The sequence below is a fragment of the Ipomoea nil genome, unplaced genomic scaffold, assembly GCF_001879475.1.
Source record: "Ipomoea nil cultivar Tokyo-kokei standard unplaced genomic scaffold, Asagao_1.1 scaffold1977, whole genome shotgun sequence".
In the NCBI taxonomy this organism is placed as follows: Eukaryota; Viridiplantae; Streptophyta; class Magnoliopsida; order Solanales; family Convolvulaceae; genus Ipomoea; species Ipomoea nil.
In genome coordinates this window covers 108,633-132,341 of record NW_017618405.1, presented here as the reverse complement: position 1 = coordinate 132,341, position 23,709 = coordinate 108,633, and the positions used below count along the sequence as shown (strand labels likewise).

The 23,709-nt window shown below is 33.4% G+C and overlaps 2 protein-coding genes across 2 annotated transcripts; both read right to left on the bottom strand.

Annotated features, from left to right (window-relative positions):
- Positions 1 to 12,425: 12,425 nt before the first annotated feature.
- On the bottom strand, positions 12,426 to 15,436 carry LOC109147095 (alpha-ketoglutarate-dependent dioxygenase alkB). Its single transcript, XM_019294740.1, has 7 exons — positions 15,200 to 15,436; positions 14,963 to 15,114; positions 14,204 to 14,562; positions 13,578 to 13,716; positions 13,275 to 13,341; positions 13,044 to 13,165; positions 12,426 to 12,775 (listed from the first exon to the last, which is right to left on the bottom strand). The coding sequence occupies exons 1-7, from the start codon at positions 15,292 to 15,294 to the stop codon at positions 12,639 to 12,641; spliced, it is 1,071 nt and encodes a 356-aa protein (XP_019150285.1). The 5' UTR covers positions 15,295 to 15,436; the 3' UTR covers positions 12,426 to 12,638.
- A 5,252-nt stretch (positions 15,437 to 20,688) lies between these two features.
- Positions 20,689 to 23,649, bottom strand: LOC109147104. Its single transcript, XM_019294752.1, has 4 exons — positions 23,163 to 23,649; positions 22,738 to 23,046; positions 21,694 to 22,635; positions 20,689 to 20,714 (listed from the first exon to the last, which is right to left on the bottom strand). The coding sequence occupies exons 1-4, from the start codon at positions 23,647 to 23,649 to the stop codon at positions 20,689 to 20,691; spliced, it is 1,764 nt and encodes a 587-aa protein (XP_019150297.1).
- Between the last annotated feature and the right edge of the window lie 60 nt (positions 23,650 to 23,709).

The following is a 23,709-nucleotide window of genomic DNA, read 5'->3' as shown; positions in this document are numbered from 1 at the left end:
GTGAGGACAAATGTAGTGTGTGCCATTAGCCTGTATGTCGTGTGCATGGCTGAATGAAGTCGTGTGCCACAGTTTGTATGTCGCGCGCATAAATTTGTTAATTAATAGAGCCTGGGTTCGAAACCTGATGTTTACATGTATTCCTGTGTGCCATTATGTATTAAATTGTGTGCCTGATATTGATTTATTGTGTGCCCATTATTTGTCCTCACAATCCTCTATATATTGTTGTCCTATATATATATATATATATATATATATATATATATATATATATATATAGGGTTGCATTCAAATACAAACCCCCTTAAAATACAAACACTCCTTAAAATACAAACTTGAGCGCGTGCACACATTAACATACTTAATATATATATATATATATATATATATATATATATATATATATATATATATATATATAGGGTTGCATTCAAATACAAACCCCCTTAAAATACAAACACTCCTTAAAATACAAACTTGAGCGCGTGCACACATTAACATACTTACATGCACACAAGGCGCACTGCCAATAATTTCTGGAATTAGCATGTGCACACATTAACATACTTGCATGCACACAGCGCGTAGGAGGAAAAATCACAACCATCCATCAAAGCTCGTGCACACATTAACATACTTACATGCACACAGCGCGTAGGAGGAAAAAAACAGGACCGTCCAATACCACCATCCAGCGGCGTCAAATTGTCCACAGGTTTGTATTTTAAGATGTGTTTTTACCTGAATGTAAATCTATATATATATATATATATTTATATATATAGGGGCGCACTCTCACGCGAACGGCCACCCAGGAAAGAATTGAGAACCATCCAACGCCTACTACGTGTCCTTTGGTGCTGTAAATGTATTATATCTGCAAGTAGTTGGTGCACCTTTGCAAGTAAAAAGTGCAGGTAAAATCACTTACAAGTGCACCTACTTTCACCTACAAGTGCAAGTAATTTTACCTTGTTAATTGAGAGTTAAATAGAACACATGTAAATTAATAAATCATATGCCAAAAAAATTCAAATTTACAACAACAATATTCAAAATATAAAATAGTATCAACATGTTTGGTTAGCTTAAGAAATATAAATTGGATAATTTTTCAAAAAGACATAAATACTCTAATATCATTATTAAGGTAATACTTGTGTAAAAGCGTCTCACGGGTTTCAATTCGTGAGATGGGTTGGATCTTTGATCCATCTTACAAGGAGAAAAAGAATCAGACACAAGTTTTGTTAATTCAAGATTTTAAGCATAAGATTAATATCCTTTTGCTACCAATCTGACATACATCTTTCCTAATTATCCTCCCCGGAAGAAGAAAAGTATAGGGCGAGACCGGGGGCGGAGCTACCTTGTGGTTGCAGGGACCTTGGCCCCCCTCCCCCCAAAAAATAATTTTGTTTTATTACTATTATTATAATGTTTTTTGTCCCCCTCAATTAATCCTATTCAAAAGCTTTCAGAGTCTAGAGTTTTAAAGTAGCTTCCAGGTAATTTTTCATTTCTTTATTCTTTAAAGATTTGGATTTTTTATTTTTATTTTATAAATTATCATGTATTAAATTATTGAAGATAAATTCATCCGTTCTTACCACATTAAAAAGTCTAAATATTGTAATTAAATGGTAGCTAATTCGTCTCTTGCAACACTATGCATTTACTGCTAAGAAAAATAAAATACATTGTAGTGATTGACCCCCCGCACTAACAAATTCTGACTCCGCCCCTAGGCGAGACTCAAATGGATCCGGGGGGTCATCATCGAGAAATGACTCAACCACATATCTATATGGGGCAACAACATCTTTGATTAATGGGTCAGATCTTTGACTTCATTAATCAAAGATCCAACCCGTCTCACGAATTGAGACCCGTAAGACGGTATCACATAAGTTTTTGTCTTATTATTATTATTATTATTATTATTATTATTATTATTATTATTATTATTATTATTATTATTTGTGGAGTTATGTTGCAAGTTGTGCCACAACTAAAGGAGCCTGACGAGCTTTTCCACCGGTCCGGTGATGGCCGACCTTGGGTGATTCCGCTCACATGACCATAGGAAAATTTTACTGTGGACCATACATCAAAATACATTCACAGAAATATTGTATTTTATGCATACAAATAATGAATCTTGATTTACTAAATATTACGGAGTATATTTTTAAGCAAAGAGGGTTGAGTGAGCTGAATAAGTCCAGCTATGTTCTTCAAATCATGAACTTTATATAAAACATAAATGAGCTTAGAATATACATGCCTAAATAATCAACTTTCAATCAGTTTGTACATGCTAAAATAATGAATCTTATGCATATAATTAATGAACGCTCAAGTTGTTTTCATACTATTTTGTACACAATCAAGTAATGATCTTTACGTATAAAAAATAATGTATCCTATGCATAAAAATAATGTACCCTATGCATAGAAAATAATGTACCTTATGCATAAAAATAATGTATTATAGCATGGTTCATACAGTTGTGTGGACCATGATCAACCTAATAAACATTGGAGTAAGCGGGGAGGAAGGGTTGGAGACCAATCATTATTCCATGGACCATGGTCCACACATTTGTGTGAACCATAAATAAAAAGTACATTTTCAATATACTAAAAGTACATTATTTGTATACATAAAGTACATTATTGGAAAGTACATGATTTTTTATATATTATAAAATAATAATAATGTACATTTAATACACAAATAATGTACTTTTAGTATATTAAAAATGTATATTGCATTCATGGTCCATACAGCTATGTAGACGATTGTCCACACAATAATTTGCTTGCTTACCCACCAAGCCCCTGACTTCCTTCTTGCTAGCTTAACAAGATTTGGGCCAACCTTCTTCCTTTACCACCGCAAATTATGCCGTGGAAACGTGTTCACCATGCTTTGTCAACACATTCCAAGACGGTGTCGTTTTTACGGGAAAAATAAATTAAAATTTAGTTTATGTGCTGTTAACGGCATTTTGCATTCTATGTTCAGATTATGAATTTACATTTATTAAATTATGAATTTTCTGTTATGAGATTATGAATTTACAATTACGTAGTTATGAATTTTATGTAAATTCATAATCTCATAACAGAAAATTCATAATCTCATAACAGAAAATTCATAATTTCATAACAGAAAATTCATAATCTTATAAAAGAAAAACATTTATTAATTTATGAATTTTCTGTTGTGAGATTATGAATGTACAGTTATGTAATTATGAATTTTATGTAAATTCATAATCTCATATCAGAAAATTCATAATCTCATAGCAGAAAATTCATAATTTCATAACAGAAAATTCATAATCTCATAACAGAAAATTCGTAATTTCATAATTGCACATTCATAAATCCATACCTGCACATTCATAATTTATGAGTGTTAAAGAAGCTTGCGCGAAGAGGAAGTGAAACCGCGAAATGTGAAAATGAAGAATAAAAGTCGTGCTGTTAATTTTTTTTTTTTTTTTTTTTTTTTTAAAGAAGAGGAAGATTGGTGGAAGATAACGGTGTCACTTACAAACACCGTTACCGTTTGGGGCCGTGTTCACCATAAATGGTGAACACAATTCCATAACATAATGATTGATTTACCACCCTTTGGGCTACAATAGTTATGTTGTGCATCCGTATGCACCATGCATGGTGCATACGGATGCCAAAACGACGTCGTTTTATTAAAAAACGCGCGTCTCCCTTTAAAAAAAAATCCAGGTTTGATTCCCAGCAACAACATTATATGTTCATTCATTCTGGAATTTTAGTTCATAGATTATGGAATTATAGTTCATTGATTATGGAATTATAGTTCATCGATTATGGAATTGTAGTTCATCGATTCTGAAATTTTAGTTTATAGATTATGGAATTTTAGTTCATTCATTCTGGAATTTTTAGTTCATAGATTAGATTATGAAATTATAGTTCATCGGAATTATAGTTCATCGATTATGAAATTATAGTTCATCGATTATGGAATTATAGTTCATCGATTATGGAATTATAGTTCATCGATTATGGAATTTTAGTTCATATGTTATTGCTGGGAATCGAACCTAATTTTTTTTTTTAAGGAGAAACACGCGTTTTATTAAAACGACGTTGTTTTTGCATCCGTATGCACCATGCATGGTGCATACGGATGCACAGCATTTACCTTTGGGCTAAGACTTTACCAATGAAAATGAACTTTCGGATCCCATGGCCCATCAAGTTGTTATCAAATAAAATACTCATAAAAAAACGTAAATGTTGGTAATAATGTATATTAAATTCGAAACAAATGAATAATAGTTCTCAACAAAGAATCTTTTTATACATTGTAATTTTCTATTAGCATCAAGGATGAGAAAGATAGCCACTTTATTAGGATGGTTGGTAAGCATTTTAACAAAATAAGATTCATTTCGTAATAAGTCAAACCATCAACTTTTTTAATACACAATTAAACTTTTGAAACCTATCCATACAACCACGAATCATTTTCTCCTAAGATAATTCAACTAGGAGATTAGTCACTGTACGACAACAACAATTTTGTATTACATTATATATATACCGTCCCCACTAGGACTCAAACTCATGACCTCCCATTTAGGAGTCATTTCATGCCACTAAACCACAAGGTCAATGACAAATGATATATATATATATATATATATATATATATATATATATATATATATATATATATATATATATATATATATATATATATATATAGAAGAGCGCTCATATGCGGCGGGGTCTTACGGTGCGGCGGTGCGGTCAAATTCCAGAATACACCAACAGTGTTAACAATATGCACCAACAGTGTAATAAAAACACACCCCAATGAAATGTAATAAAACATCACAAAATACACCACAGACTCAAAAAAACACACCATATAACTCACCAATGGTGTATTTCCGAACAGTGTATGGTGTTTTTACTCACACCAAATGGTGTGTGTTTGGTGATGCATTGCTCTGTTTACTCTGTTTTGTGTGGTGTATTTCCTAACGTTGATGGTGCATATTTGGTGAACTATTGGTGTTGCCGCACCGAAAGAAATAACCGCACCGTAAAACACTGCCGCACCTGAACCCGCCTATATATATATATATATATATATATATATATATATATATATATATATATATATATATATATATATATAAGGTGTGTGATTTTTGTGCTTAAGGTGAGTGGTTTTTGTACTGTGTGGCTTAAGGTACATCAAGTGTTGAAAACTTAAGTGTGTCGATCTATAACTTTAGGCGCGTGGTTTGTGTGCTTAAGGTGCGTCAGTTGTTGAAACTTAAGTGCGTCGGCCTAAAGCTTTAGGTGCATGATTTTCTGTCTTAAGGTACATTGTTTTCCTTCATATATATATATATATATATATATATATATATATATATATATATATATATATATATATATATATATATATATATATATATATATATATATATAGATTAGCGCTCAAATGCGGCAGTGGCTTTAGGTGCGGCGGTGCGGTTATATCAGCATCGTCCATTTTGCTTAATCTAACGGCAGCGGCTAATTTCTGAAGATTTAAAGATTTAAGCGCGTCCTGATAAGTGGGGGGTGTTATGGTAATTGTAGTGGTCATTTATATCGGCCGCTTCTCAGAATACACCAACAGTGTTAACAAAAGACACCAATAGTGTTAGGAAAAAGCACCACAATGAAATGCACAAATACACCAAAAAACACACAACACACTCAAAAAATACACCATATAACTCACCACCCCAATGATGTATTTCTGAACACTGTGTGGTGCTTTTATTCATACCTAATGGTGTGTTCTGGTGATGCATATCTAATTTGTGACATATTTTTTTGGTGTGCATTTTCTAACATGGATGGTGTATATTTGTATAACTATTAGTGCACCCGCACTGACCGCATGGGAAGGCGCGGGCGCACCTAAACTTGGCACCAACACGAATCCTCAAATACACCACAGTAAGGTTAATAATGCACCAATAACGAACATAAAACACACAACACTATGATTTGATCTATTCAGGTGCCCAATGACGACTTTAACCTTGGAGTTCGCGTAGTGTGAGAACGTGCGCGAAAATATCGGAAAAGCCTGGATGAATGTGATTCGTTGAATTTATCTAATCTAATGGCCTACATTTAACCGCACCGCCGCACCTAAGCGCACTGCCGCACTTGAACCTTCCTCTATATATATATATATATATATATATATATATATATATATATATATATATATATATATATATATATATATATATATATATATATATATATATATATATATATATATATATATATTGGTTCTTGTGAAAACAGGTCTTCCCGTGCGGTCAGTGCGGCATACATCATTAGGTATGCATAAATGCACCATACAGTGTTCGAGAGTACACCAGAATGAAATGCCAAAAATTGCACCATACATAATGGTGTATTTTTGAACACTGTGTGGTGCATTTATACATACCTAATGGTGTATGTCGCACCTAATCGTGGACCCGCCCGCATGGACAGCTGGCCATAGAGGTGAAAGTTGGAAATAATTATTTCGTGAACCCTGGTCTAATACACAGAATTTGACTTCATAATGCACAAAATTTATGTTTATAATGCACAGAATTCGTGTTCATAATACACATACACATAAACACGATATTATGAACATGAATTCTGTGTATTAGTTAAGTGTTTATGTGTCCTCAGTTACTGAACATAAAAGAGTGACTAGGTCTATATACCATCCCCAAATTTGGACCAAATATATCTATCGATACTCCTTGATGCCAGAAGTGTAGGAGATCTATCGGTGTAAGAGATAAGAATCATTATACTATATCTAGTAAATAAACATTGTCACTCTCGATATACTTTGAATAATTATATCTTGGAGATGTTCGTCCAGATGACGAAAAACCCAGTCAATTTATAGGTGCACCAAACAAACATAATACTAGGGATGCAGGACAACCAGATGTGATCTGAATAAGTTTTGGTCAATGTCTAGAATCTAGTTGACTTAAATATTGTCATTAACAATTATAAATATGGGAGAGATTTATGCAAGTATTATAGTTGTCGACAACACAATAGCCTGTACAAATTGCTCCATTGTATGATAATCTGGATCCAGAGTTATGCACCGGAAGTGCCACGACTATTTAACGTATAAAGGAGCAATTAAGGCATAGCTCGACTCGCTAATTATTAATAATTCTCTTTATAACAATACACCGTTGAGAGTTAACCCCGAAGGTTACAAGTGGGTGTGTGCATGAAAGAGAAATAAGAATAATGAGGTGATATGATATAAAGTGAGTTTGTAGTCTTATGGGTTCACGCAGATACGCTTGATTGATTTTAATCAAACATATTTTCCCACGATAAATGACATTAAGTTCCGCTACATCATTGGCAGAATAATAAATTAGATATGCAACTAATATTAAATTCAAAAGTCCCCGAAGGATTATAGGTTTTCAAAATGAGAAAAGGTGAAAATCGCACATTAAATATTTTGAGAAATCTCTGATGGATTTATAATTCCCGAAATGAGAATTTAAGTGTCATTATATTTATTCTTTAAAGGGTTGCGAATGGAGTTAATATCCTCATTGAAGGAATAATATGTACCATTGTGTGCTCGATAAAGAGTTGATAATGAACTTATTTATCATTTATTATCTAAGTCAATATTGATGGTGGAAAACATCAATGAAATATATAAAGGCTTGATGATGTCAGCCCATATATAAAGACGAAGATTTTGAAACAAAAGCTTGGGAAAGCCAAGTATTATCTCGACTTGAAGATCGAGTTTTTCTTTGAAGAAATTTTTATACACCAGTTATCCAATATATGATTTTGATTGGATACTTAGACAAACCAATATACAATGGGCTACTTGGGTACTGGCTATTATTTTTGTATCCCCATAATGCCAAGTCCCAAAATTGGTTGTACTATATTTACCCACGTTGTTCCGTAAAGGGTCAATAAAGATTGTGTTGCACAAATGATAAAAAGATATATAATGAAATCCTTTTGACTAGATATTATGATATCAATATTATACCACGTGAACTCCAGAAGAGTCACGAGATTATTCATTAAAATGACAGTTGTATATATTTATTTACAAAATCCCTCTATACAGTTTGGAAATTTAATGTATGGGAATTAAAGATTGTTATCTTGAGGGGGAGTATCATTTCACATGAATCAATCCTGAAGATTGGGTCTTAGATGACGAACGACTGTACTATTTTCCTTAGTTAAGTTTTTCCCTACGGGATTTTTTCCTTAAATCTAAGGTTTTTAATGAGGCAGCTAATCTAAAACAAGGATAAACATACATCATGCACTCTTTTCCTCAACTACTTTTTCCCACTGCGTTTTCTAGTGAAGTTTTTAACAAGGCATGAGTATGATATAGTAACATAAATGGGAAAATATTGCAAAATAATTGCTTAAGTAGACAAATCCCAAAATCCTGAAGATTACGCCGATTATGCCTTGAAGGCTTATGATTGTACTCTTTTTCCCTTAACTAAGTTTTTCCCACAGGGTTTTCTTAAGTTAAGGTTTTTAATGAGGCAATCAATACAGTATATGTTCTTACAAATATCATGTACTCTTTTCTTCAACTAGGTTTTTCCAACGAGGTTTTCCTAGTAAAGTTTTTAACGAGGCATGAATATATATGTATATTTCTATTGTCTAGGTTTTTCTCACAAGGTTTTCCTAGCAAGTTTTTACAAGACAGGATCATGTCAAATAATATCCAAGGGGGAGTGTTATAAATATTATTATTATGAACATTATTATATATATGGTAGTAGTTGTAATTGATAGATTACTACATTTTATATGTATTGTAATTACTTTATATTTGGTGATACCTTTGTATAAGAATTCTAACCATGAATGAGAAGATGACTGGCTTTTCTTCCCACTTTCTGTCTATTTTGAATATTCTTACAATAAAATAAATCATTGTTGTTATGAAACAAAAAGAAATGTGAATGTCCAAGTTGAGTTTTGAACCCTTGACCTTGTGTATAAAAGATGAAGTCTTCTCCACCCAACTACTTCGACCATAAGTTATACTTGCTGCTAAGTCTTCTCTTTGTTACACTATATGGCGGTTCACAATTCTCCAAAAAGCTGATTGCAAGTTCCGAGAAGCAACTGCAGGGAATGGAGCTCAGGACCTCAAGCATGACAGAGCAATGCTACCTCCTCAGCTACCAACTAGACTAGCTTTGCTACCTGTCCATCTTATGCAAATTTAATATTTATTATCTCCTAAATCTCAACACTATAAATACCCCTTTCCACTATGATCTTGTACATGTAGAATATATGAAAAGCTAATCATATTCTCTCAACTCTCTCATCCGTACTGATGTTCCCCTTCTACTTCATAATATTAGTGTTGTTATTGTTATTATTCACAACAATTGTCAATTTTTTTTTTTTTAATTATTAACCTTTTAGGTTATGCTACATTGCTACACATTTTACCAGTCTATAATTTCAGGTTAAGATTGTCATCACTATCTAAAACCCCTCCAAACATTGGCAGCATTCGTTTGAGAAGGTGTATAGAGATATGTTGGAAACTTACTAAAACATTTATTACAAAATAGTACTCGTTCCATTTTATCTGTCCTACTTATTATTTATTAGTCAAACCAAATCTTTATTTTTATTTATTTTCTCAAGTTTTTTTTACTCATTTTTAAATTTGATTGTTTTTGTGTTTAATAGTACTTTTAGTGTAGTTTCTAAATACATAAATTTTCTATACTAATACTAAACTTAATATTATGAAAATTTGAATTAGAAATAATTTCACTCAAGCCTTGTTAAACGAACCAGACACATAAAATGCGATGGAAGGAGTATATATCATAAAGCATTAGCATGTGGAGATAACCGAGTTGATCTAAGGTGCCAGATTAAGGTTTTGGTCCGAAAGGGTGTGAGTTCAAATTCCACTCTCCACATTATTTTGTTTTATAAAAGGAAAAATTGTAATTTATGTATCTCACAAATGTCAATTATCAGTGTTACTCCTAAATTATTAGTGGTGTAAATGTTGCTTCTCAATTTTAAAAATGTGAGATATATTACCCCTCTCCTGAATTATTAGTGGTATAAATGTGGTTACTCGCCGTTTTCCCTCTTCAAAAATCACATTTTGTTTTCTTCCATTTTTCTTTCTTCGTTTGTTCTCCTTCCACTGACAACAATATTTCTCCTTCTTCCTATTAGGAGAGGGGCAATATGTCACGTTTTAAAAATTGAGAAGTAACATTTACACCACTAATAAACATGGAGTGACATTGATAATTGACATATTTGGAAGAGGCATAAATTACAATTTTTCCTTTTTTAATCTTAATTTCTGAACCTTCCATGTTCTACTACTGTAAGACTCTTTATTTACAATCCCAACTTTTCCCAGTTCTCTGTTGCTCTGTAAAGTATATCATTTTCCAATTGTTATATAGTCTATTCTAAGAGTACATTTGTTATTTTAGAGTACATTTTTAGTCTCGCATGTGTTTCGAAAAGAGAATAAATGTGCAAACTGGTTGGCGAACCTTGGGCAAAATACGAGATCAGGAACTACGATTCTGGAGGACCCCCGACAGGCAGATGCTGGAAGGGCGATGACTCAGAGGATCACTTAGGCAGGGCGTGAACTCCTATCGCAGGCATACCCAAAAAAAAAAAAAAATTACATTTTTATCTTGCTCCAAAATCTACAGAGCCTCTGTGAAGGTAATATGTAAAACTCAGGATTATAATTTTTAAAATGAAAAAAAAAAGGCAATCTTTTGATATAATAATAGAGCAAATTAGACTTTTGGTCCTATAACTATAGGGGCATGTTAATTTCAGTCCGTGATTTTTAAAAGAGTTAATATCTAAAATAGTCCCTCGATTATGTCGTAATTACCAATTTAGTCCTCGACTATCATTCTTATCCAATTAAGTCCTCAACTATACAATTTTTACCCAATTTAGTCCTTTGTCAATTTGACTGTTTGTTGATTGTCAAAAGTGGAAATAAAGTTGTAATTTTACAAGTTTTCTCCTTCCTCCTCATTTAGCAGCGCCAAACCATGTAGCAATAAGCTCCGGTTGGGTTCTAAACCTGTCAGTATCGAAGTAGTGGTTATGCATCGGATAGCCCATGAATTTGATTTCCAACGATTTTTTGGCGATCGAAATCTGATCGGAGTGTATTGCTGCATGGTTTGGCGCTGCTAAATGGAGAGGAAGGAGAAATCTTGTAAAATTATAATTTTATCCCGACTTTTGACAGTCAACAAACAGTCAAATTAATACAGAGGACTAAATTGGGTAAAAATTATATAGTTGAGGACTAAATTGGGTAAGAATTGTATAGTTGAGGACTTAATTAAGTAAAAGTTACATAGTTGAGGACTTAATTGGGTAAGAATGGTAGTTGAGGACCAAATTGGTAATTATGGCATAGTCGAGGGACCATTTTGGGTATTAACTCTTTTTAAAACTAACAATTTAGTCCTTTAACTATGTTTTTTTTAACAGATTTGGTCCTTCCGGCCAAATCACCGGTGGAAATTGACCGGAAAAATTTAAACCTTTTAAATTTTTTTATTTATGAGGATAAAATGGTCAGTTCATCCTCATTTCTTCTTCTTCATTGTGGTGTGATCTCATCTTCCTCGCCCGTGGTTCTTGCGACTAGTTGCTAGTGATGGCTAGGTCGACTGGCAGTCGTCGATCGAAGAGGAGGGCGTCCGGGTATCCGTTTTTGTCGTCGACTCCGGGTTCGGTAGGTTCAGACCGCTTCACGGCGTCGTCTGGGAAGTTCAAGCGGCGGTCGATCAGGTGCACTCCTCCCTCTGGCGGTTCGTGATGCGTTGGGTGTGGCGGCGGCTGGATTTGCTTCTCGGGTTTCTGCTAAGCGGCGGTCGGCGCAGAGGTGGGCTCACCGTGGTAAGTGGGATGTCGTGTGCTTTTTTACAGTCATGGGCTATTTCTATGGTTGTTTCCTTGTTGTGCATTATTTCCTAATTGCATTGAGACCACTTAGTTCGTATTTTTGAAAGGTCTGTGGAATGAAAGCAGGCGCAGCAAGGAAGAAGAAGAAATGAGGATGAACTGACCATTTTACCCTCATAGATGAAAATTTTAAAAAGGTTTAAATTTTTCCGGTCAATTTCCACCGGTGATTTGGCCGGAAAGAACAAATCTGTTAAAAAAAACATAGTTAAAGGACTAAATTATTAGTTTTAAAAGTCATGGACTGAAATTAACACGCCCCCCTATAGTCATAGGACCAAAAGTGTAATTTGCTCTATAATAATATATAAAATCAAGTGCAACACAGTGAGATCCTCTCTGATAATCGTGAGTCAAAACTGGCCATACTGGTGATTGGGAAAAATAAAAAATACAATCTTTGCACAGCAGCTTGTCCAGGGCTTAAGAACTCTCTGCTTCTTAGCTCTTGAGATGAAGGTTATGCTGCTTGTCCCTCAGAATATGGTGATCCAGAAATTATGAAATCATCAAAATACTTGTCTGATATTGATGTTTACTCTGGAAGCCCTCACATATTCCAAGAAAGAGTCATCTTCATCAGAAAAGTGTAACTCGAGTTCTGATATTTCAGCATGTTCCTTATCAGTGAAGATCCTGGGAACGCCTACAAAACTTAGAGATGGTTAAACTTATCCAGTTTCCAGTGACAATAAGAAGTGACCAATGCAAACCATCAATAGAAAAAATCGCAAAAATGATCATTCCACTGTGAAAGATCAGTAATTTTGGCAACTGCTGGTGACAATATGTACAGGGGTTTTCTACGGCAATTGCTTATCAAATATTACTAATTTCCATTTCCTTCATGTACAACAAATAGAACATTCGATTAAGTAATAACAAATAAAATTTAAAAGTTAAAAAATTCTAACCATGGAAGCATTCCCTTGCAGCTCCTGCCATAAGAATAACATCACCACTGCGCAAGAACATTGCAAAGGGTGTATGTTCCCTAGAATTACCCCCTATAAGGAAAATAGCTTTGCACCCCAAACTGAGAACAGTAAAGAACAAGTCCAGCATTAGCATAAGCAGTGTCTTACATTTGGTTTCAAATACCATTGCATGGAAGTAAGAGGGTAAGAGATAAACAAGTGTAGCACCTCATGCTCACAATAGGTTTGCTCCAATCCTTTTCCATGTCATCAAGGTGGCCACCAAGCATGTCACCTAAAGAGGAGTATGAGGAAGTTAAGTCTGTCAAATACAGTCATACGGACAAATCACACAATCAAGTGAGAATAGTGAAATAAAATCAGAACTAGTTGAAAAAATGCTCAGAATTTGAATTAGGCAGGTCTGGAAACAAAGAATGTGAGCCCAATTAAGACCTGGAATGAAAATTTCGAGATGAAATATCATTCAAATTTCTAAGGTCTATATAGATGTTAAGTTGTAATGTATACCTTGACCAAAGTAATTGACTATTGCTGCTTCAGGCTGGAAGTCTTCACCGGAAGGCATAGCAGGAGCTGCCAATTTTGTAGAAAGCTGACAAAGATCATCCGGTATTTTGTTATGAGGTAAAGAAACATTGTAGCTCCTCTGCAATATCGCACAAGAAAACTAATTCAGAGTTAAAAGCCAACACCCAACAGATGTAACTTTTGATAATGGAAACACTATTACAAATATAAGATTATGGTGTTACCTGTATCATGTCATGGTATAATTTATAGGTTTTAGTTTACTTAGTCTCTTTTAAAGAGCATGCCACACACATTCCACGCATACACTCATTTGGATAATTTTTTTTTCTTTTGTAATCCAGTACTCACTGTGCATTAATTACCAATAAGAAAACCTTAATAAAAAGACACAGCCAGTTTGGATAAAAAGCTTCTAAAAGTGCTTTATGATAAGCAATTAAGCACTTTCGATTAGGTCCTTCAAATAATCTGAAGATGGGTTTGGCATATGAAATGGCTTCTAAAAAGCCGCTTCAAATATGTTATGAGAACAAGCTCATCCAAACTGGGTAAGCAAATTAAAAGCAATCCATTAGAATTCAAAAGAAGAATATCAACAAGACCTTGGACCAGTCAAACTGCAAGCCTAGAGTGCTCCACCGTAATTTACGAAGCAAAACAGAGGCTGGCACTGATTTGCATACTTCTCCTCTCGATGAGAAACTCTGTACATCAGAAAATTTCCAAGAAGGAGCAGCTGCTGTGCTCGGATCATTATTAGAATCAGTACCATTTCTTTGATGTGATGGCCCCTCTTCGACTAAAACCTTGCCTTGTTTTGCAGAAACAAATAAGTCTTTTATAGGTCCATAAATTACGTTGTGATTTGTTCTATTAGGAGGCTGAGGAAAGCTAGTTAAACTATCCTTTATCCATTGACACTGTTCCTCAATGGTTAATGCACCAGGAATGAAATAAAACCCTGCACACAGAAATTATAAATTTTTTTAAGCACAATCAAAGTTGAAAGGCAAATCCTACATGCAACTTATGTCAATCCAGAGAATCACCACCTTAGATCAGTACTCCCTGGTTTGAAAATACAATCAATCATTATCTCTACTAGGACCTAAAATTTCACTGAAGCACATATAAGAGTGATAATTATACTGCAAATAGAATCTTGAAAATATCCATTTACAAATTCCAACCCCAAAATTTCAATAACATGATGGAACAGCACCAATAAATTAGATTTGTTATATTAAAAATATCTTCTATATTTTTTGTGTTCTTTATATATCATACTGAATAGAAGATTATACCAATAAAAAAATGAAAATTGCTAAAACTAAATAGCAAAAAATAAAAAATCAGGATACCAGGATGGCTTTCCAAGCAGAACACAGGTCGATCAAAATCGCATTGAAGCTTAGAAATTCCTGCTGGAAGCTCAGCACTCTGAGCATAACGCTCTGAAATAGACTTGAAGTCCAGCACTTCTGATAAATCCACAGGCCTCGGCTGTTTTTTCCTAGATCACAGTGTGAATAATTAGGAAAAAAATATTAATAAATAAACAGAATCCCAAATATGCAAGACGAATTAAGAAGTCGCACTTTCTACCGTTATCGTAGTACAATTTGTACTTCTTCTCTGCTTTCCTGAAAGCTGTTCGCTCAACATCTTCGGTACCTGCCTCCGATCCGTACATTTTTCGCTCAAAAGTTTGAATTTTGTGATAACTCGTTCGCAAAATCAGGGTTTTCGATAGGGTTTTCTACGTTTCGGAGCAAAGGGCAGAGAAATTAGGCGCCGGTGTAGTGTATCAAATTTTAAATAATACGCTATTTTTCAAAACCGCTATCTTCTTTAAATATATATACTAGTTTTTTATGCGATTTGGATAATGCCTAATATTTTTTTTTAATAAGTACTTTAAACAATCGTTATACCCTACACCACGGCACACATAGCACTGTGCGTCGCGCGCCTCCCAAAACGACGTCGTTTTGGGAGGCGCGGTAGGAAGTTGCTGGGATTATGTGTATTTGTTCATACAGTTATGTGTATTGGTTTATACAGTTATGTATATTTTTTATACAATTATGTACATTCTTTTTATACAATTATGTACATCCAAATCAGAAAATTTGTGTGTATTATGTTAATAGTTGATGTGTATTATGTTAAAAGTTTATGTTTATTATGTATTATGTTAGATTATGTGTATTATCTTTTAAAAAGAGTATGTATATTTTGTTATATAATTATGTACATTCATGTATACAATTATGTGTATTCTAGTATAACATTATGTACATTCTTGAACAGCGGGTTTTTTTTTTAAAGAAAAAACTACTGCCATTCACTGGGGCGGGAAATTTCAAAAAAAAAAAAAAAAAAAAATTAAAACGACGTCGTTTTGCATCTGGGCGCATAGTGCAACGCGCGTCGTGGTGTAGGATATAAATTGCCTACTTTAAAGTATATTAAGGCAAGATTATATTGGAATTGTTCATGCATAGATAATTGAATGTTAAATTTGCCTATTTAAATAGACAATTCTTTTTTTTTTTTTTCCTATTTCTCATCAAAAAATATGCAATTCTGAGTTTACAAATGCAAGACAATATAGTCAAGATTGATTATAAAATTGTCAATATGTTATGAATAAAGTGTAATGGTTTTGATATGCCGTATTTGTAGAACCCCCAATTTTATTTTATAGGTCTAGTAAAGTCTTAGACCATGATCGGGAAATTATTTAATTTGCAAAAGAGAAAAACAGATGAAGATGCATGAATGATATGAGTTTCACGTCGCTACTACTCAAAAAGGAATTCCCATAAAAATTTTCGTGAAAAAAAATTAAGATTGGAAGATTGCATGAATTTGACTTAGAGATCAAGCATCTATGGAAAGAAAGAAGTACATCAAAGAATATTGGAGATTTAACTAATAGACCGTACGGACGAAGTGTAAGATGCTTGATTTATTATGCGGAAGCAATTTCACTATAATCTTGCCTTAATATACTTTAAAGCAGAAGCAATTTCACTATAATCTTGTCTTAATATACTTTAAAGCAATTGGGAGCCGATTTCAGAGCAATTGAAATTGGGAGCTAGTTTCACATGGGAATCAATTCAAGTTGGGAGCCAATGTAAAATTGAAATTGGGAGCCAATTCAAGTTGTAGTATGGGATGCAATTTCAAATTGGGGACCAATTGAAATTGGGAGCTAGTTTCACATGGGAATCAATTCAAGTTGGGAGCCATCAATTCAAGTTGGGAGCCAATGTAAAATTGAAATTGGGAGCCAATTCAAGTTGTAGTATGGGATGCAATTTCAAATCGGAGGACTAATTAAAAGAAGAATTGGGGACCAATTAAAAGAAGACGTTGGGAAGCCAATGTAAAATTGAAATTGGAAGTCAATTCAAGTTGTAGTATGTGATGCAATTTCAAATTGAGGACCAATTAAAAGAAGACATTGGGAAGCAATTGAATAGAGATGAAATTCAATACCAGGAGAAGTCTGGGAGCCAATTTCGAAGTCAAAGTCAAATGATTCAAATTGGGAAGCAATGAAGTAGATTGGGAGCCAATTACAAGTCAAAGTCAATTGGGTGCCAATTACAATGGAGAAATTCAATTCAAATTGGGAAGCAATTGAAGCACTAGGAGTAGATTGGGAGCCAATTACAATTCAAAGTCAATTGAGTGCCAATTACAATGGAAAAATTCAATTTGGGTGCCAATTACAAGTCAATTGCAATTGGGTGTCAATTACAAAGGAGAAATTCAAATCGGGGGGAAGTTCAAAGCCAGTTTGAAGTCTGAGGACACCCAGACGTGAGAATGAAGAAGATGAAGAAAAAGTTACAGTAAAAATATTCTCACAAGGAAAAATACTAGTCTAACTAGTATGGGATTAAATTGAAGAATATTTTTGAAGTATTTAAATCCCAAGAACCACTTCAGAGCTGATCAGAGAAGCTATTCTACACAAAACTGAGACCCAGATATTCCCAAGAAATGTGAGAAAACTAAAGGAATATCAGATGAAGTTTGGGAACTCATTTGCATGAAGTTGAAGCTCTACCAACGGCTAGCTTATCTTTTCTGACACTTTGCCAGAAGATAAGATAAGATCTTTGACAAAAGATACAAGAATTCAAAAATGAGATCGTCTTTTTCCAACGGGCAGATTCTCATTACGAGCTATAAAATGATGAAGATATGAAGACTTGAAGATCACGAGCTCACGAAATAAGAGAACAAAGAGCAAAAATCTCATTTGGTACAGAGCATACCAAAAGAAATCTTCAAGTGAGAAAAAGTGAGAAAGAACTCTAAGAGCTTAAAGAGAAATATTCAGAGAGTTCTAAAAGCAGAGCTAAACAGAGCATAAAAATCAAGTGCTTTACTTGATACATTCAAAGAGAGAAAACACTCAGAGCGTTCAAAAAGAAATCTTTCAAAGAGTGTTACATCTTCATCAAAGAGACTAAGTGCATCATTGAAGATCAACTACAGAGTCTCGAAGTTGGAAGCAAGACAAAACTTGTTTTGAAGCAAAACAAGGAAGGGAGGAAAGTAGCACGGAGCTGTGAAATCCTGGATTGTCACACGGAGCTGTGAGATCCGAAGCAGCAGTGTCGGAGGCACTGGGCGTGATAGTGCGGGCTTTGTGATCAAAACACTAGATCACGGGATACGTTTCTACCGGAGTGTGGAAGACGGGGGGAAAGTAACGCGGAGTCGTGAAATCCTGGGATAGTAGCGTAGAGACGTGAAACCCGAAGCAGCAGTGTGGTGTCACTGGGCGTGATTAGTGCGGGCTTGGTGATCAAAGCACTAGATCACGGAATTCATTGTATCTTGGAACCAAGAAGTGGTGGATATAGTGAATTGCTCTTGGAGATAATATAAGAGCAATGGAGTAGGAGGATTACCCCTCCTCCGAACCACTATAATTGTCTTGTGTTCTTTACTGCTTTCTTTACTTACTACTCTTTACCTGCTTCTCACGAGATATACTATCACAATCTCACACACACTTTATCTTTATTTATTTCCGCTGTGCACCATACTCTAACAATCTAGTTAAGAGTTTTGGTTTCTCTCTGGCTTAGCAATTGTTGTGCTGTGCGAAAAAGTTTGAAAGTTTATTCACCCCCCCCCCCCCCCCCCTTCTAGACTTTCACCTTACATTTTTTGGGACCAACACAATAAAATAATTGTATAGGTATGGTTGAAACCAAATATGGGACATAAGAGAGACCAAATAAAAATTAACGCATAAAATATTAAATATATACTAATATTGAAGAGCTAACTACTGATTGTCAAACAAGGACATTGCGAGATAGTTTCCCTCTTCAATTTGTTGTGTGATATGAATAGTCTTTGTGTCAATAAATCCCAAAAGTAGTTAATATGATTGACTTAATTATATTTTTTTATTTTTTTATTTTTTAAAACAATTATTATTATTATTATTATTATTATTATTATTATTATTATTATTATTATTATTATTATTATTATTATTATTATTAAATATATGTATACCCTTAGGTCATTTTACATGTTAATCTAAACAGCTAATTTTTTCAAATATCTTTTTACCAACCGTTGATATATAATTCTCTAATATAATCCGCTAACGCTAACCGTTAACTACTGATTGTCAAACAAGGACATTCCGAGGTAATTCTCACTTCAATTTGTTGTGTGATTTGAATAATCCATTTGTCAACAAATCTCTCAAGTAGTTAATATGATTGGCTTTATTAATTATACTTTTTTTTTTATTTTTTCATGGTATTAATAAAATACTTGGTAAATAAATATATATCATTATTTTGTATTTTAACTTTGATATTTAATTAAAAATAGTGCACAAAAAAAAAGATAATAGACAATGTAGTGAATATAATCAATTGATGAATTTAAATGTAAAGAAATTTTACATTGGAGAAATATAAAGACAATATAACTAATAAAATTATTTCTCTTAATTAATTTATTGATAATGAATAATTTTTTTTAATAAAGACATTGTAGGGACAATGTAGCGAATATAAGCAATTGATGAATTTGAATGTAAAGAATTTTTATATTGGAGAAAAATAAATACAATATAACTAATGAAATTATTTCTCTTATTTAATTTATTGATAATGAATACTTTTTTTGAATAAAGACATTGTAGACACATAATTCTAAATTAAAGAAATGCATATGTATTATTTTTTTGTTGTAGCTACTAAATTATTATTTTAATTTAATAAAAGTAAAATAGAGTACTAATTATGCCAATTTTGATTGGGATGAGATTCGAACCTAAGACCTTTCTTATTGAAATCAATGAGTAAGTTAACGGTGAACTAACAGAAATTAACGAAAAAGTTAACGGATAATCATAATTGCTGGACAATATGCATTGCATAGTGCATCAGATTTTTTGATTGATTGTCTAAACAGTTTTTGTTAACATGTATTGCTAAGTGCATATTCTCTGTGATGGATCAGGCTCATTGGTGACATTATGCACTCTTTAGAAGTGCTTTAAATCTTATGATTTTATTTCTTACCTTATCTGAATGGATTTTTTACCTTATCTTTTACAATTTTAGGCTGAAAATGACATATGCACGTGTCTTGGAGATAATTTTATTAAACTTAGATGAAAAAAACAAGGCTAAAGTGTCATCATGTACCATGAACCATTCTTGATTATTCATGTTGCACCATAATCTTGAATAAGTGATATTTAAAGCTATAAACCATAAAAAAAAAAAAAAATTGTCTAGAACTTTTTACAAGTTACAAGTAATAATATTGTTGACATGAAATTTTTTTATTAGTTTTTTTTTTTTGTTGTTGATATTTTTCTTCTTTCGTCATCGTTTAATTAATCTTCTTTTGATTATTTATATCAGAACAAAATTTAATATTTCAATTATACTTTTGCATTATTGGTATGATTTAGGTTGTTATGATATTGATATTTTTTGTATATATTTTTATAATGGTACAATTGTACATTACTTTATAAATGTTATACTATTACTTTTTTTATCTGACAAAATGGTTCTTACATCATTGTCATGCCTGCGCGACCTAATTACAAAGTTGTTGATCATAAATACAATTATACTTGGACTCTAAAACAGTAGGACCATTTCTAACGAATTGACAATGTTGACATCCCACTGGCTCCAATTGAATAAGTTTACACATTAGAATTTTATCAATGCATGAAAAGTTCTAAAAAAAATTGTAAGTTAATTTTTACTATATTATTATAACAATATCTATTGTAACTATATATTTTGAATTATTTATTATCATATTCTATTGACAGGAATTGTAACAATTAGAGGGTGAAAGTTAGAAAGAAGGAATTGTAACAATTGTCATTTGACAAACTCTCAAAACAATCTGTCTCAACAACGAATGTAAATTAAAAAAAAGACAATGATTTCATTATTGTTGATGAAAAGTATGTACGTCACTTTATTACTCTTATTAAATTTCTAGTTATTTTACGTGTAGAATAATGCCCAATAATTATTTTTAAATAAGTAATTCAAAGTATATCAATGCAATATTAAATGTAATATTATATCGGGCAAGATAATATATAAGAGATTGATTATATTGTCACTAAAATAAACTAGTAGTTGCACCCGTGCGATGCACGGCCATATGTATATTTTATGTAATATACAGTATGTACTAAAGCTTAAGAAATGTAATAAATTAAAAATCCCCACAAAATTGAAAATTGATTAAACATTGTTGACGACTTCTTTGTACACAACATTTGTTGTCTTACTAAGACATGTTACATCTTCTCCGCAAATCAATACTTTTAAACCCGTAGGGTTACTGACTCTTGAAACAGCTACGTACATTTGCCCATGGTTAAAGACTGGTCTTTTTAAAAACAATCCCACTCTTGAGAGCGTTTGTCCTTGACTTTTATTTATTGTCATGGCATATGATAACATCAAAGGAAATTGCTTTCGTTGGAATTTGAAAGGCAATCTTGGATCTGATGGTGTTAGTGACATTCTTGGAATCAAAACTGTAGTACCTGCATTTGTACCGCCCATTATTTTTGCTTCCAACACGTGATCAGCTAACCTTGTTACAATCAATCTTGTACCATTGCATAAGCCAAGAGTGTGATCAATATTTCTCAAGAGCATAACGGGTGACCCAATTTTCAAAGTCAATGCATGATTAGGTACACCAGAACACCGCAGACCATTCAAGAATTCTGGAGTTTGCAAATCCGCTAACATATCTGCATTAGAATCTGACTTGCAAACTGAATCACAACTCAAATAAGTCCTACACTCACATGGATTTTGATCATTCATGTATTGGTTAATGATATCTACCACATCCAATGTTGGAGCCAATATGGCACTATCCTTAAGGTATGATAAATCACCATTAGCGCTTCTAAACAACGGGAAAATGCTATCAACAATCGTAGAAATAGTATCATCATCACATTTAAGCAGAAACTTATCTGGAATTGTTATCTCTGCGTCACCATCCATTGTATTCCCAATTTTCCTGTCACCTATATCTGCTATCCAGTTTGCAAACTCTTCAATCCCGTTGGCCTCTAGTCGCGATTTTACACTTCTTAGGCGTAGATTTTTTGTTAGCCTAAATACTTTGCATGATCTCCAAAGGTATGAGGAATTTATGCTCGATCCAACAATATCTTGCCTTGTGCCCTTTGGAATAACCGGAAGAATTTGTCTAAAATCGCCACCTAAAACAACTGTTTTACCACCAAATGTCATTTCACAGCTTCTTGGATTTGTGGAGCGCAATAAATCACGCATAGTTCTGTCTAAGGCTTCAAAGCAGAACTTGTGCATCATTGGAGCTTCATCCCATATTATCAACTTGCTTTGCATAATAAGCTCAGCCAACGGGGTGCCTTGTCTTATGTTGCAAGTGGAATCTTCATTAACAGATATATGTATTGCTAACCTAGAATGTGCTGTCCGACCACCTGGTAGCAGAAAAGAAGCTATGCCGCTAGATGCAACATTTAGAACAATTTCACCCTTCCGCCTTAAAGCGGATGAAAGTGCTCTCTACAAGAAGGTCTTACCAGTACCAGCATATCCATAAACGAAGAAAAATCCACCAGCTTTGCTTTCAATATCTGTTAACACCTCCTCGTATATTACCTTTTGCTCATCTGTCAGTTGACTAACCAATTCATTATTCTCTTTCTCCTGAGCAACACGATCATATGTCAATTCTTCTTGTATCAACCTATTTGATATTACATTATAATTCTCAAAATCTGCAACTGGCATTTCTGGAAAGTCCCTAAGACTCTTTCCCATCATTGATAATAATTTTTCAATCTCAACCAAAGCAAAATTCATCTTCCGAGAGTCATTCAACACAGAATCTGCAGTGATTTGAACCATTAAATTAATACAAAACCAATGTGTTTTGCTTTATTACGTTATTTTAAAAATAACTGAAAATAAATTGCAAAAGAAATAGCTAGAATAATTTGTCTACCTGAATTTTGCAATTGTTTCCGAACTTGATATTGTGCATCTTCAGACAAATGTTGCCACACGGCATCCCACACAGCTTCAGGTTTACCTGTACAGCTGGTCATTAATAGTGTAACAAATAATCTCCTCAACTTATCTCCAGAAGCCCACTGACTTGCTTCCTCTATTGCGTCTATATATTCTTTGTCATCATCAACTAAGCCTCTAGTATAACACACATCTCGGAATGAATCATATTGCACACCATTCACAATTTTTATATCAGCAAAAGATGTAGGACCACGAACTTTATTCAACAAACATCTTAAATAAAAAATTTCCCCAGTGGCAGGTGGGACGTAAAAAATCCTTCCTATTGCGAATCCTTTTTTCCTTGGCTGCCATTTTCGTAGTTGTTTCTTCCACACAAATTTCGTTGGCATCTCAGCATAAGTCATCTTTCTTGCCTCTGGGAATGTCTTATTAGCCTCAAACCATTCCAAGAACATGATTTGTGCTATAGTTGGTCTATTCACAATGTTCTCAACTGGATCATCATTGGCAAAAAT

Coding starts and splice junctions, on each gene's coding strand:
- LOC109147095 (XM_019294740.1), bottom strand. CDS start 15,294: ATGTACGGATCGGAGGCAGGTACCGAAGATGTTGAGCGAACAGCTTTC. Junction 14,563..14,962: donor CTGCTTGGAAAGCCATCCTG/GTATCCTGATTT, acceptor TTCTGTGTGCAG/GGTTTTATTTCATTCCTGGT. Junction 13,717..14,203: donor TGCAGTTTGACTGGTCCAAG/GTCTTGTTGATA, acceptor GCGATATTGCAG/AGGAGCTACAATGTTTCTTT.
- LOC109147104 (XM_019294752.1), bottom strand. CDS start 23,649: ATGTTCTTGGAATGGTTTGAGGCTAATAAGACATTCCCAGAGGCAAGA. Junction 22,636..22,737: donor TTATGGATATGCTGGTACTG/GTAAGACCTTCT, acceptor TTCTGCTACCAG/GTGGTCGGACAGCACATTCT. Junction 20,715..21,693: donor AATGGGCGGTACAAATGCAG/GTACTACAGTTT, acceptor CTTTGTAATTAG/GTCGCGCAGGCATGACAATG.